Below are 15,737 nucleotides of genomic sequence, written 5' to 3'. Positions count from 1 at the left end.
GATGCTGGAGGTAGGACAGTTCTACATTTTACTTGGAAACTGAAAACATTTATTTCTATATTAGTCGGATCTTTTACTCATAATGCAGAATAGGGTTTGCCATCCAACTCAACACGGTAAGCCGACAGATTATGTCCCAGGATTTGTAACACATACATCACCTTCTGGTCCGATATATCTGAAGGGAACCTAACGCAATATATATTCCTTGTCAAAAATTCAGCCACTGACACTAGTCTTTCCCTACCCATGCAAGCAAATTATATTGGGGAGGTGGAGAAAATTGTACTGGAGATATTGGAATCTATGTTCAATAAATTGAACAAATATGTACTAATCAAAGATACATGATACTTGAAGGGAGTTACAAATATTGTTTACTTAGTAAATATGATTTCACCGGCTAGTGGTATATCCGACCAAACCAACAGTGCATTAAACACCTACATATAGCAGCTTGACTTAACGAGTTTACACCGAGTGCTGTTACGCATGGCTGAACATTACCTTCTGGAAGAATTGATGTGAACTTAGAGAAGTAAATTCGGTCACTCAATCCTTGAAATATTGCTGGTGTATGCGACACTTTAAGGATCAATTTTGTATTTTGTAAATATTATGCAGCTCACTACCATGAGTCCAAAATTTGTACTTAAAAAAAGAGAACATGATTACAGTTGACCGTACAAAGTCAAGGAAACAAAATAACCACATACAACTTTTTTATAATGTTTTAATCAGAAAGCATTCATCATCACTTTTTCCTCTTTCGTTTCTGTCTGTTTGGTGAACTGTTTTCTGGTGCTCCTCTGAAATACAAAGCAAAGAAAGCTGCACCAGTTTCATTATAAACATCAGAATATAACATCATGAAAACCAAAATACACCCAAAGTGTCATCAAAAACTTTTAATGATTATTCATTGTGATGTCATATTGTAGTGCTACAGATGTATGCCATGTTCAGTTAAGATTAACCATCATGATTCTAATATTGTTTAAATGTGGTGTGTAGATGTTCATGTATGTTGCCCTGGTAAAAAAAACTAGCCTCTTCCCACAGAGTCAACTCTAGATAAATTCTCTTCAGCTTATTTAATAAAGCGCAAGACTAGTAAATCAGAGTTCCCTGGTTCGACTCCTAGCAGAGACATTAAAAAATTAATTATCTTTATTACAATGGCACCAAGGTAGAGACCCAGGAAATACTGACAAAAATACTCAGTGATACTTTCACAAGAGAGAATCACTATATTGGCCCCTGAAAAAACTTGGGACGAGTTCTTTGCTGGAGGGGGAGTATACTAGCCACTCTCTACCAATTCAGCTGGGGAGAATTTCTCTTTAGCTCATGCAGTAGTGTGTAAGACTAGCGGAGGCATTGAAAAAATAATAACCTCTGTTACATGTATGTCAAATAATGTATCTGCTTCTATACCAATTAATGATTTTCTTTTTTTTAAAAAGCATTGGATCACTGGCAAACACATGACCTATTCTGAATTGATGGATTCAATTTAATTTAAAAGCAAATGTGTTATACTGATTCAGGTAACAGGAGGTTTGCTTATGAAAATGTCCCAACCAGTGGGAATGAAATCTCCCTACTATATGTTCTGAAATCATCACATTATGGAATTATTAATTGTATGTCTGATTGTACTATAAAGCACCTTAGACTGGTTTCATCAATTATATAGTGCACTATACATAATGTTGTGTATTGCTCATTAAAGGATTAACATAGTAAATACAGTCTTGGAGTTAATGCCACTGTTAAAGGTGTTCACCTTCTACAACAAGAAATCAATTTCTTTCATAGCCTAAGCTTTCTTTTGGTTTGTGATTTACATCCTGTTCATCCAGCTATGGTCATTTAAAGATGTGCCAGGGTTTGGTGGTGGAGAAATCATCGATAAATGACCTTAGCTGTTAATAGGACATTAAACAAAATAAAACCAAAACCATTGTTCGATGAAAACCAACAACCTGCGTCCAGTACCTGGCAACTGACCCACGTAGGCCTCAAACCCACAACCCAGTGGTTATAGAGGGCTCGTGATTGTAGGTGGTCAAGTGCCTTAACCACTCGGCCACTGCCGCCCTTCATAGCTTATGCAACTTAGAATATGTCGACCAATGTTTTTCACTTTGAAAGACCATTCCCAATTTTGAAATAAAAAAAATGAAAATGTTTCATTACTGACCTTTTCGTCGAGCTTGATCCTTGTTTTGGACAGTTCCTTCTTTTATGGTCAAGGGCTCCACATACATGACATCCTGTAATTCCAATATAACACTTGACTCAATGGCATCAAATCAGCAAAATACAGGGTATCAAATATCCTTCAGTTTTCCAGCAAGATTAAACTGGAACTGACACTATTGGTACCTATCTCTGTGGAGGACTGTGAAAGGTTTTTTGTAACAGCAAGTAATGTTACATAGCTGCAATGTATTTCTAACAAATGACTTGGCATTTTACAGAAGAAGGTTGTGCATGGCCTGGGAGAGTCGGTCATGTGGTGATCATGTGATAATGTACAACTGTTCTGTGGAACTCATCAGTATTAGCAAACCAGGTACAAGGGTTTCCAAGCAACTTTCCAGACCAATAATCATTAAGGCTTTAATACAGATGTAATATAATTATATTTGGAGTTCTATTACTACAACACGTTCAGACTGAAGGAGCCTAGAAGACTCATTTACGGAAGATAAACACCAAAATATACTGTCATTCTTACTGTACTTTTAATTCAAAAAACATAAATCAGGAAAATAGAAATAAGGTAAGATTGCTGTCAGACCCGATTATTGGTTGCAAGATCCTATACTTTACAAAGTTATTGTTCTCTGGATAACACAGGGATCTGATTTAAATGTATACATTGGTGGGACCTAGTTCAAGGTCAATACACTTTTCTGTTTCATTTAAGATTAACCTAGCTAAATAAGATTGTTTTCTGGATCATTTATGGTTCCATTTTAAATGTTTAAATTTAAACTGTAATGTCGTCATGTGCCAAAACACCACGAAATATGAGCACCTTCACATGTCTACATTGTGGAATCATAATCTAAATTTTAATTTCAAATTTAAGATTGCGTAAATAACAAGTTATACGGGAAGTAAATAAAGAAGCTAGAAAGAGGTCTGGTCGATACTGTTTTCTGGATTACAAAAGGTTTAATTATAAACTTAAGGAAGGAATTAAGGAAGAGTGACTGACCGTTGGACATAGGTTGACCACATCTGTGGTCCTGCTGTTGACACGTCTTACAGGTCTTGCAGTGTTGCTTGGACGGCTTCACACATCGGTCACATTTAAAGCAATGCTTGTACGTCCTCCCGTCCTATAAGGGTGGAGTAAGATACATCAACATCTCAAAATCAATCTGTTAATGATTCAGCCTTCCATTTTATTGTACAAGGTAACTTTTCAGACAATGACATTACATTTCCTAGATCTAAATCCAGGAAAGAATATTCCCATCTGCCTAATATACTAGATCCCAGAAACAGTACGGTGTTCTGTGACCTTAAATACCATATGTTAATGTATTAATGGAGTAAAGCAATGACACAATGATCTCCATACCTCATGAAAACTTTTAAACCTCAAGATTTTAAACAATAAACACTATATATGAGTTTTAAATGGTAATACTAAGTAAGATTAATTTTAAATGCAATCAGTCATTATAAACACTCTTTAACTCTGAAAAATGGCCGCTAAACATCAAGTTAGGGGAAAGACCACTGCTGCTGTGATGGTAATGGAAAATTCTAAATATGTCGCCCCAGGAAGCAGCATTTCTTGGTAATGTAGATCTACTACTACTGTACTAAAAGTGAAAAGACTAGTTCATATACCTAAAAGTGTGTGGGTTATGGCCTCATTTACTGGTGTCATCTGCAGGAAGTGTGTGACATGAAATGTTTAACAACATGAATATTTCTATGGAAGGATTAAACACAGATTAGAAGTAGAAATGACAAGTAAATAGACCATGTTACCTTAGAAGGACACAGGTCACAGACATCACAGTGGAGGTTTTCTTTGGCAGAGAATCTTGAACACACCTTACAGAACCTTCAAATAAAACAAGTCAGAAAAAGAAAAAAAACCACACACACCAGAAAATGTCTGTAATACATTAATGTCTCCTTGGCCCCGTGGTTGACCAAAAAATAATAATAATATTAGTAACACTAGGATCCTGAAACACAATAACTCCTCCGAGGTATTCCTATAATTAACCTTGGTATAAACTAAGAACTGAATTTCATAGCATCATGACAATGGATCACAAAGGGACATGGGTAACACTATTTGCCTCCCTCCCCATAAAATGGTAGGGGCATAAAAAAGAAATAAATGATATTTGGTTAACTACATAGAAATGAATATGATTCTGTTTAGAAATCGGACAGAATCTATCAGGGAGCGAAATTTACATAGGTTACTGGTAAGTTACATTTTATTAATCACAGAGCAAATATTACAAGGAAGGTTGCATATTTTCACAACCAGGTAAATGTTAAAACCTACTGTGATACAAATATGAATACTTGATATCTATTCATTCAGCAGTACCTACCAGTACCCATCAGAGGCAGGCAGAATTACACGTTCGGGCGACAGATTGGTGAATATTCTCACTGGGGAGCCCTGCTTCTTCATGTCGCCACGGAACAGCATGTGGTTGTCATAATCCACCTACAAACAAGGTTTAACATATGAATACATTTAATTCAGAAATATATCATAAAACAAATCAAAACAGGTAAAGAGCCTAAACAGAAATACAGGTTAACAGCTTGAAGGAATACAGAATTACATGGTTAGAAAAAGGTGCAAGAATGCAGGATTGCAAGGAGTACAGTGAGACAGAAATACAGCAATACAGATACACAGGTTAACAAGGAATACAGAAACTCACTACAGAAATACAGCAATACAGATACACAGGTTAACAAGGAATACAGGTTAACAAGGAATACAGAATAACAAGGAATACAGGAACTCATTACAGAAATACAGCAATACAGATACATAGGTTAACAAGGAATACAGAATAACAAGGAATACAGAAACTCATTACAGCAATACAGCAATACAGCTACACAGGTTAACAAGGAATACAGGTTAACAAGGAATACAAAATAACAAGAAATACAAGAACTCATTACAGCAATACAGCAATACAGATACACAGGTTAACAAGGAATACAGAAACTCACTACAGCAATACAGCAATACAGATACACAGGTTAACAATGAATACAGAATAACAAGGAATACAGGAACTCACTACAGACATACAGCAACACAGATACACAGGTTAACAAGAAATACAGAAACTCATTACAGGAATACAGCAATACAGATACACGGGTTAACAAGGAATACAGAATAACAAGTAATACAGGAACTCATTACAGAAATACAGCAATACAGCTACACAGGTTAACAAGGTATACAGGTTAACAAGGAATACAAAATAACAAGAAAGACAAGAACTCATTACAGCAATACAGCAATACAGACACACAGGTTAACAAGGAATACAGAATAAAAAGGAATACAGGAACTCATTACAGCAATACAGAGACATAGGTTAACAAGGAATACAGAATACCAAGGAATACATGAACTCATTACAGAAATACAGCAATACCGATACACAGGTTAACAAGGAATACAGAACAACAAGGAATACAGGAACTCATTACAGGAATACAGCAATACAGATACACAGGTTAACAAGGAAGACAGAATAACAAGGAATACAGAATAACAAGGAACACAGGAACTCATTACAGAAATACAGCAATCCAGATACACAGGTTAACAAGGAATACAGAAAAACAAGGAACACAGGAACTCATTACACCAATACAGCAATACAGATCCATAGGTTAACAAGGAATACAGAATAAAAAGGAATACAGGAACTCATTACAGCAATACAGATACACAGGTTAACAAGGAAGACAGAATAACAAGGAATACAGAATAACAAGGAATATATGAACTCTTTACAGAAATACAGCAATACAGGTACATAGGTTAACAAGGAATACAGAATAGCAAGGAAGACAGAAACTCATTACAGCAATACAGCAATACGGCTACACAGGTTAACAAGGAATACAGGCTAACAAGGAATACAAAATAACAAGAAATACAAGAACTCATTACACCAATACAGCAATACAGATCCATAGGTTAACAAGGAATACAGAATAAAAAGGAATACAGGAACTCATTACAGCAATACAGATACACAGGTTAACAAGGAAGACAGAATAACAAGGAATACATGAACTCCTTACAGAAATACAGCAATACAGATACATAGGTTAGCAAGGAATACAGAATAACAAGGAATACAAGAACTCATTACAGCAATACAGCAATCCAGATACACAGGTTACCAAGGAATACAGAATAACAAGGAAAACAGGAACTCATTACAGAAATACAGCAATCCAGATACACAGGTTAACAAGGAATACAGAACAACAAGGAATACAGAATAACAAGGAATGCATGAACTCTTTACAGAAATACAGCAATGCAGATACATAGGTTAACAAGGAATACATAATAACAAGAAATACAAGAACTCATTACACCAATACAGCAATACAGATCCATAGGTTAACAAGGAATACAGAATAAAAAGGAATACAGGAACTCATTACAGCAATACAGATACACAGGTTAACGAGGAATACAGAATAACAAGGAATACAGAATAACAAGGAACACAGGAACTCATTACAGCAATACAGCAATGCAGATACACAGGTTAACAAGGAATACAGAAACTCACTACAGCAATACAGCAATACAGATACACAGGTTAGGAATACAGAATAACAAGGAATACAGAAACTGATTACAGCAATACAGCAATACAGATACATAGGTTAACAAGGAATACAAAATAACAAGGAATACAGAAACTCATTACAGCAATACAGATACATAGGTTAACAAGGAATACAGAATAACAAGGAATACATGAACGCTTTACAGAAATACAGCAATACAGATACACAGGTTAACAAGGAATACAGAGTAACAAGGAATACATGAACTCTTTACAGAAATACAGCAATACAGACACACAGGTTAACAAGGAATACAGGAACTCATTACAGCAATACAGCAATACAGATACACAGGTTAACAAGGAATACAGAATAACAAGGAATACATGAACTCTTTACAGAAATACAAGGTTTCAAAGTTCAATTTGAAGGAATACAGAATTATGAGAGATACCAAATACAGGGCTACAAGATATATGTATATATGAATACATGTAACAACTTAATAGAATACAGGGATACAAGAATACAAGTGTAACAGGAGAAACAGAAATGCAATGGCCCAAATGGGATTTGAACCGGGGACCTTCCAAATTCTACCTGGTTGCCGAAAATCGACCAAGTCCAGTTCCACAACACAAGGAATACAGAGATACACAAATTCATGTTTACAATAGAGAGACATGAAAAATAATGAGCAACTCTTTTGTACTGTATAGCATTTTCATTATACTCCTTAAGATTGTTAACATAATCTAAACAATCGATATTCTGGGGTTACGATCACTTTCGCTCTCTGCACTCCTGGAATTTTTCATAACAAAATTGAAGGCATACAGCTAGCTATTTGATTGATCTCTGGTTAAAAAAACCTGTCAGACCTATCGCTAGACTGATACTTGTCCTTTGAAGATTACAGAGGAGCGATATCTGACTTCAAAGCCTGTCAATTTTACCGTTAGGTGACCGCGAGATTATTTTTATGTACATCAAAGGATCAAACTAGTCTTCTAGTCTCATCCACAAGGTGGCACACACTCAGCCTTCATTTTTGCTACAACATATTCCAGGGGAGCAGAGAACGAACGTGAGCGTAACCCCTGGAGTATCGAGGATGAATCCAAGTGTTCTGTTCTCAATACAGATATGTTCTCTACAACATTTGAAAATGTCATAACAAGCTTGAAGGCTCTGTACATTCCACCTTACATATAATACAAGTTGATCAGCCGGAAAAGGAAAAGGAATCTTGCATACCTTGGACTTCTTTGTTACAGGACAAAAAGAATAGTGTGGCAGCATAACGGTGAATTGATAGTCTTTGATTTTTTGGTAGATCCAAGGTAATCTTCGAAGGACAGGCATTAGTCTGTTGATTGGTCAGTTTTTTGTGTCTTAAACCAATCAAATGGCTATAAACCATGAGCTTAAGATTTGGCAAGAAATGTTTTGAGGGAAGAGAAGATATTCATATCAAAAGCAGAAGTCTTAGATTTCAAAGATGAGGACAATGTGGGAAGGAAGTACTCAATTATAGGTGTAATCCTGTCCAGTACGCTAGAAACAGAGTTGGTACTTTCAAATGTGTGTTATTTGACAGTTACCTTCGTATGAATGCAATGCTTTAGTGCTTATATGTGTCCCAGGTAAAGTTTGTTATAAAGTTGGATGGAAAACATGAATGCATAAATTAATTAGACCAATTTAAGAAGGATACCTTGTAGTCTAACATGTGTGTGGTAGGAAGACACTCTTTGATCCTCTTCTCCATGAAGTATGGGAAAAACCACAGTATTGGTAGATTGCTGTCCTGGGTTTCTGTAAAATAATAATTAAGTTCATCTAAATTATATAATTTAATCAGTATAACCTTCAGTTACTGATTGAAATATAATGTGTTTTGAGCTGTGATGGTAAACTTCTGGTGTAAAAGACTTTCGTTCTTATTTACGGGAGTTCAAAATTACATTAAATACGGTTATTTAAATATAAAAAAACAATTGCACTGGATACTTTTAACTTTTCTTTGACGTTCTTAGTTATTGTTAATAATTGTAAATTACACTTTTAAATCGAAGTGTTGTGTCGTTAATTTACCGTAAATCATTCTGAAATTTAGCCAACATGCGCAGCTTCCTGCGCACTGGCGCTAAGTTTGAGAAGGATGGACCCACCTTAAGATAATGCAAATATAAAGGTTGTGAAATTCTTCAAAAACTACTGTAGCGCAATAATGAATTGGCACATCTACAAAATAGACAATTTTTCAACTGGATGCAAAAACTGTCAATGAAACTGCCAAACCCAGTTGATAATCCAGATTAAAATCTTACAAAACGTATCCCGTGTAAATTGGGTAATAAAGCTGATGATCTGGGGTTGATTAAAAAATATCCCTTGATCAAAGTTGTGAGTAGCTCAAACTGAAACCAGAAGAAAACCAAGATACAGAGAATATATGTATGGCATCTTTTGGCTTCATCTGACAGAAGAATTGAGAAGATTCATGCAGACTACAGTCATTGTACCCAAAACAGGACACTTTTCAGTTTACTGTCGATATATTTCATACAACAGTATCAATTCCAAAAAATGTGTGACCGTATTTTATATAAATAGATATTATCCACTTTAATTTTCTATTTACAAGTCTCTTACAAGTAACATAAAGGAGATTCTGATTACTTTTCTTCTCAAAACTAGCATTAGTTCTGAAAAAATAAGTTTCTCAAAATTATATCCAAACAGACAGCATTGCATGGCACATACATTAAGAAAATTATGTTTTCAAAATTATTTCTAACATGTCCTAGTGACCATAATCAACAGCCAATAGAGCTGATATACAGCTGAATTGACATAAAAGTATGATACTGAGAAAATTGAATACATAAAAATGCTCCTCTGAATTGCATTTCAATTTCCTGGCCTGTTTTCCCACTAATGTTCTGTTTTGGGTACACTGACATTACAGCACTGGAAAATCTAGGTACTCATCAAAAAGGCATCTGCAAAAGTGATGTCCTTACGGTCTGAAAGGGTCTGCCACTGTAGGCTGATTTTATTATAAGTTGCTGCGAGTGCATCCACCATGCCACCAAACGGAGGATCCATCACCATAGCAACACGCTTCCCATCCTCCTCTTCCTCCAATATAAATTGTTTGAAGACATCTTCGCTCTTTTGACCATCAAAGAAATGGTGATTAAACATGTTGTAGCGACAGAACTTAGTCGTTGGATAGAGTTGCTGCTGTAATGAAGAAAAGGAAAGTGCTGTGAGATTTGACTCAAAACAATTAACACTGGTGAGAATCTAATACAGTGTACTGTTAAAGTGGAATATTTTTGCACATGGAAATGTTTACAACTGATTATGATATCAAAATGTTCCTGTTGGCAATGGTTCTTAAATCTATATGTTCTTTATTACATGTATCTGCGTGTGGATATTTTCATGCTTATTTACTAATAACACAAGCATTTCCACACTTCAACAAAATCCATGACCTTGACTTCAATTTTAAGATATAGAATGTTTTACAAATACATACATCAAAACATGGAGACTGGTTTACATAGGCAACTGACCTTCAGATTTAATATAAAATAACATAAAATTCTAAACAAAGCCCTCAACCCTTACCTAGCTATAACATACACTTCAAACCATGCCCTATAATATAAGCATGAATGAACATTTTCTTAAGGGTCTGTACAGTAATGATTTCTCTCTCTCAGCTACTCATGACACTGGTGTGTGACTGGAATAAACACAATCTAACACTTTTTCACTGTATTTGAATCAATATTGATTGCTGATATTTAGTTTGCAATGACTGTTTTACGATTCTGACACTTAAATTTTCAGTGATCAATTGAGTTTAAAGCTGACAGTGCAAGTTAACAGGTAATGTGCTTTTTATACCCACGGAGACCCATACTCGGCACAAACTAAAATGTTGGCGCTTCCTTAGAAACGTCACCGGAAGAGATACATGAAAATGCAATCACTGGTGAAAATCCCAAAACCAGCTGCTTTTTGCTTTCTTTAATCTTAATTGAAAGCTTTCTAACTTGCACTGTCAACTTTAATCATGAATGCAATGCATGAAGGAATATTTACTGTTTACAATGGTAACGTACATATCTGTGGTCCAAGTCCAGAAGTAATCCTTTAGTGGCGGAATCCTTCTTCAACTCTATAGCTTCAAATATTCTGTAAAACAAAGCAATATTAAACTGGAATTAGAATCTGGACAAGAACATTCTATTCTTAGTAACAGTGACATTGACCTTTGACATGCCACGCCCAAAATTGATAGGCTTTTGCCTCCTCCTGTGTGATTAATTAACATCTACATGTCATTTGTTCAGCGTAATTAAATTCTTGATAAACTGACATTGACCATTTATGAAACAATGCCCAAACCCAATTGAGTATTTTCTCTTCTCTAGGACTAGGACAACCCTCATACCAAACCTGAGATTTGTGCCATTATTTATTCTAAAGTCAAAATCTGTACAGGAAAACTCATTTCTAGTAACATTGATATATATTGTCTTTGATGAACCAAGACCAAAATCTATACTATTCTTGGTCATTTCAAGGCCATCCAACATACCAAGTCTGAGCTTTGTGTGATTTATTTTTTTGAAGTCATAGTATTGTTATCTCCAAGGGTTTAAAGAGAACCAATCTGGCGTGAGGATGTTTTTTTCATGACAGCAATTATTGGTGTAAAGGTTATTTTATGTATACCGTATTTTCAATGTGAAGGGAAAAACTATCAATATGGATTTCATCAATGGAATGTTAATATTTTACAGAGTAAAGATTTCTCAGTAAACAGTCCTTCCTTATATATACCTTGGTGCTCCCACACAGACTTATATATACCTTGGTGCGCCCACACAAACTATGTGAGTAAAGGACAGATCTTCCAATGTCTTGATGGTAAAATCAACAGCAGAGGCCGAGAACAGGTATTGCTGGAATGAACAAATATATTCAGCAAATAACAGGTTATCTATCATTTGAAGTGATGGAATAAAATAGTACAATGTACTAATAACCTCTTAAGACTGATCAAGGTCACAATGCACTAACCATCAGATCACCAGAAGCTAATACCTCCCCCTCCCCATTACCCATTACATGGTACATGTAGTTGTTGCCAACCACAAATTATGCTATAATGTTCCTACTTATTTCAGCTGACAGTGACATTATTGGTCATAGTAGATTTACGTTACTAGCTCTACTGAATGAAATACAGACTTATTTTCCCACTTGTGAAAATCTATGATTTGTCAAATCATAATATACATCACTCTTGATATACAATACATATACCAACATTTTTTTTTATCAACAATACGATATTGACATCAATATACATTTATAAACAACGAGATATGTTATTGCAATTTTGACCCTGACAAAACGAGAGTCCACCTGTAAATTGTCATTGTTGTGTAAAAGATGTGCATTAATTTGGTTGCCTTACAAGTGTCAGCTGTAGGGAATTTCCCTTTAGCTCAGCAGTAGAGCATCAGACTGGAGAGCCAAGGGCAGCTGGCTCGAGTCCCAGCGATGGCACTATCTTTATCACTATTCCTCATCCTACTACATACTGTTGCCGTTGAACCTGCCTGTACAAGGTAGGAGAACCCTTGGCGGGGAGTCAAAGAACCTCGGTTGGTGTTTAAAATAGGGGGGGAAGTGTTAAAGATGTGCATTGATTAGGTTGCCTTGCAAGCGTCAGCTGTAGGGAATTTCCCTTTAGCTTAGTGGTAGAGCATCAGGCTGGACAGATGGCACTATCTTTATCACTATTCCTCATCCTACTACATACTGTTGCCGTTGAACCTCCCTGTTCAAGGTAGGAGAACCATTGGCGGGGAGTCAAAGAACCTGGGTTGGTGTTTAAAAAAGGGGGGAAGTGTCAAAGATGTGCATTGATTAGGTTGCCTTGCAAGCGTCAACTGTAGGGAATTTCTCTTTAGCTCAGTGGTAGAGCATCAGGCTGGAGAGATGGCACTATCTTTATCACTACTCCTCATCCTACTACAATTGCATACCCCAAGTTAAAGCAAGTAAAATTTCCAAAATTGTCCTTCAATTTAGAAAACTTGAAAATGTTTTCTATGAGAATAGTACGGATATTTTGTTTAAAGTTCTACAGCTTTGGATTTATTTTATAGCATATCAATATATATCCTTATTTTTTCACTTACAGCGAAAGTTTTGTTGTTATCTAAAGGTACAAATAGCTTGGTGGGTTTCTCCAACATTTCATCTGTAATTGGGGACTTGACCTTGTGACCTTTGTGATCTTTGAGTTCCCCTGGTAACAAGAACCTGCCACAAGTTTGACAGAGTTCACGATTACAGCTGGTTTGTTCCTTGAATCTTAAAAATCTGTAAAAAAGCAAATTATAAGATTAAACTACTGATTAACAATATTTTATAAGTCTGTAACCTTGATATTAAACACTTACAGGATTCTAATTTTCCAACAGTTTTATACCCCAGTGAAACTTTTGTCATTGTATATCAAACTATAAATGTTTATACAGATAAACTAATGAAACGAAAAACCAAAGTCAGTGGCAATTAAATGTCCAGTGTTAACAGTTGATTTCTTGGCAAATATTCACATTTGGACCATATTTACATTCTTATGTGCTTTTGTATCCATTTTTGGTCAGAGTCTGTGATTTTTAGGACAGCATTTGTCTGTAAACAACTTTAGAAAGACTGAGGACAACATGTGTATTCTGTGGCTCTGTGATTCAGTGACTATAAAAAGGAATGGACCAAATTACTACTAATACATGAAATCGACTTATACTGTAGTATGATTCATGTTGATGAGTATAATGTATAAGAAACTTCACTTACAATGAAACCATTGTATATTTTTTGGTTACATTTCTTGAACAAACACCCCTTCGGACTGAAAAGATATTTCAGACCTCACACATGAATGGATTGCAAATGAAGCCTGAAGTTTGACAGCCATTACCCGTATATGATTACCTATTATAAGCCTCTTCATGGGAAAACTTTGGTTTTTGTTGCGAGTTAATTTCTTGGCGAATTTTCTTTTTTTCCTCTGAAGGTTTCTCACTTTCCCACTGAAAGAAGTTGCACTCCTTCCTATCTCTGAAGGCTGAGCAGGCAAAAAACTTGGATGAGCTTCCTCTGTCATATTTGACAAACAGCAACGCTGGGCCTAAAATCAAACAAGTTTTTTGTTCAATGTCTTTAAGAAGTTCATAACTGTTTATCGACCCAGCTTTGCATTCATCAATCATATTAAATTGATGTGTGATAAAACATCATCATCATTAGAAAAACACCCTCCTGAGTCTTGTTGTTTTATGAACCTACATAGATTTTCAGACCTACATATGTATCTTCAACAGGAAGTACAGGAAAAGTATTACATTGACCTCGCGAATATGGGAAAATTGAATATGCTCAATGTGAAAATGTGTATGGTGTGTGCTTTCTGTGTAAATAGATATCATATCCGCTGAAGGAGAAAAAGACTTTTGGAGTGGCGGATCCAGAGGTTTATTTGGACTTCAGGAACAGCCCCCCCCCTGAGAATTTTCTTTAAAAATCATGTGTTTTCACCATTTTCCACAATTTTTCCCCACTTGGACCCCCCCCCCCCTCGAAATTGGGAAACCCCACCAGATAGGTCTCTTAGTCTTAGTATCCGTCACTGCTCTGTGCGCATATATATGAGAAATAAAACTATCTATCTTTCAAACAATAAAATGTATAATTCTTTTTTCATTCACTATAGTAACGTTATGAAGTTGAAGGTGGGGTCATGCAAAATCGACATCAAAATCTTTATAGAGAGAAGTATGCTTCCTGATAACTAGTGATCAAATCAGCGACCCTTAGACAGCTTCATGGTCACTGTGCCGATTGAGCTAAAGGCAAATTCCCACAAGCATGCAGCAGACCGGGCAGTGAGTAGAAGGTGACCAATATCCTATGAGCACCTGCCACACATTGATTCCCCACGGGAGGTCCCCCCACCCCCTTTTTAAAAAATGTATTGGCGTTCGAACACCACATACAACCCAGGTTCTAACTCCCTGTCACTACAGGGAGCGCCACTAGCTGACACCATTCATAACAGTACCGTTAGAATGATCGCCCCAACCCCCACCCCACCCCACCCCCCAACCCCACAGAGTAATATTACAGGCTAATGAGGGGTTAACATCGACTTTTGGTAAAAATGCAACCCCAATGATGGTATATACGTATAAATATTACTCTGAACGACTCAGTTTAGGTCAAAATGTAGATGTAACAAGGACAGGTCCCTGTGATCAGACAGGTAAAAATCATATCCGACCAGCGGCCTCTTATGTAGTAACATGTATGATATCGGCACATACCATGAGGACATTCAGGGATTTCTCGACCCCCTGTGTCGATGATCACATCAACATTAGCAGCAGTATTGGCTGCCATGATTTCACAGAATAATCAACTGTAAACGTCCACTGACGGCATGGACAGTCAATGTCAGTCAGTCCCACACGTGCGCAGCAATGTTTACAAATGAACGGGCGGTACTAAAGTCATGAGTGCCCGGAACAGTGAGGGACAACTCTAATGTCAGGAAAGAAAACCGTGATAGTGACAAACTTTTTCAAGGACATCCAATCAGTGAGCAATCAGTGGAACACTGTCTATAATTCTTTAATCGTTTATTTTTTTTCGGAATTAACCAAAAAAAGAAGTTTTTTTTATACTGATATGATAATTTAATCAAGAAGAGAGACAAGAAGGGATAATAATTATACTGTACAATTAATGCAAAAGTTCATTGCCAAACAAGAAAAACACGAACA

General features: G+C 36.1%; 1 protein-coding gene across 2 annotated transcripts; it reads right to left on the bottom strand.

The window, feature by feature from the left end:
• Nucleotides 1–718: 718 nt before the first annotated feature.
• LOC110465576 (zinc finger CCHC domain-containing protein 4-like) lies at nt 719–15,502 on the bottom strand. 2 transcript variants are annotated; one of them, XM_021521495.1, is made up of 12 exons: nt 15,279–15,502; nt 13,891–14,086; nt 13,086–13,269; nt 11,746–11,837; nt 10,992–11,064; nt 9,876–10,095; nt 8,564–8,664; nt 4,605–4,723; nt 4,021–4,096; nt 3,233–3,356; nt 2,207–2,279; nt 719–809 (listed from the first exon to the last, which is right to left on the bottom strand). In XM_021521495.1, exons 1-12 carry the CDS (start codon nt 15,352–15,354, stop codon nt 755–757), a joined length of 1,389 nt encoding a protein of 462 aa, XP_021377170.1. In that variant the 5' UTR covers nt 15,355–15,502; the 3' UTR covers nt 719–754. The 2 variants fall into 2 exon arrangements, with proteins under 2 accessions (XP_021377170.1, XP_021377169.1); XM_021521494.1 differs by having other exon boundaries at nt 9,876–10,098; nt 15,279–15,500.
• Nucleotides 15,503–15,737: the final 235 nt, after the last annotated feature.

This window comes from Mizuhopecten yessoensis, unplaced genomic scaffold, assembly GCF_002113885.1.
Source record: "Mizuhopecten yessoensis strain PY_sf001 unplaced genomic scaffold, ASM211388v2 scaffold11091, whole genome shotgun sequence".
Taxonomy (NCBI): domain Eukaryota; kingdom Metazoa; phylum Mollusca; class Bivalvia; order Pectinida; family Pectinidae; genus Mizuhopecten; species Mizuhopecten yessoensis.
Note: the sequence above shows the minus strand (reverse complement) of the source record. Positions and strands in the feature narration are given on the sequence as shown.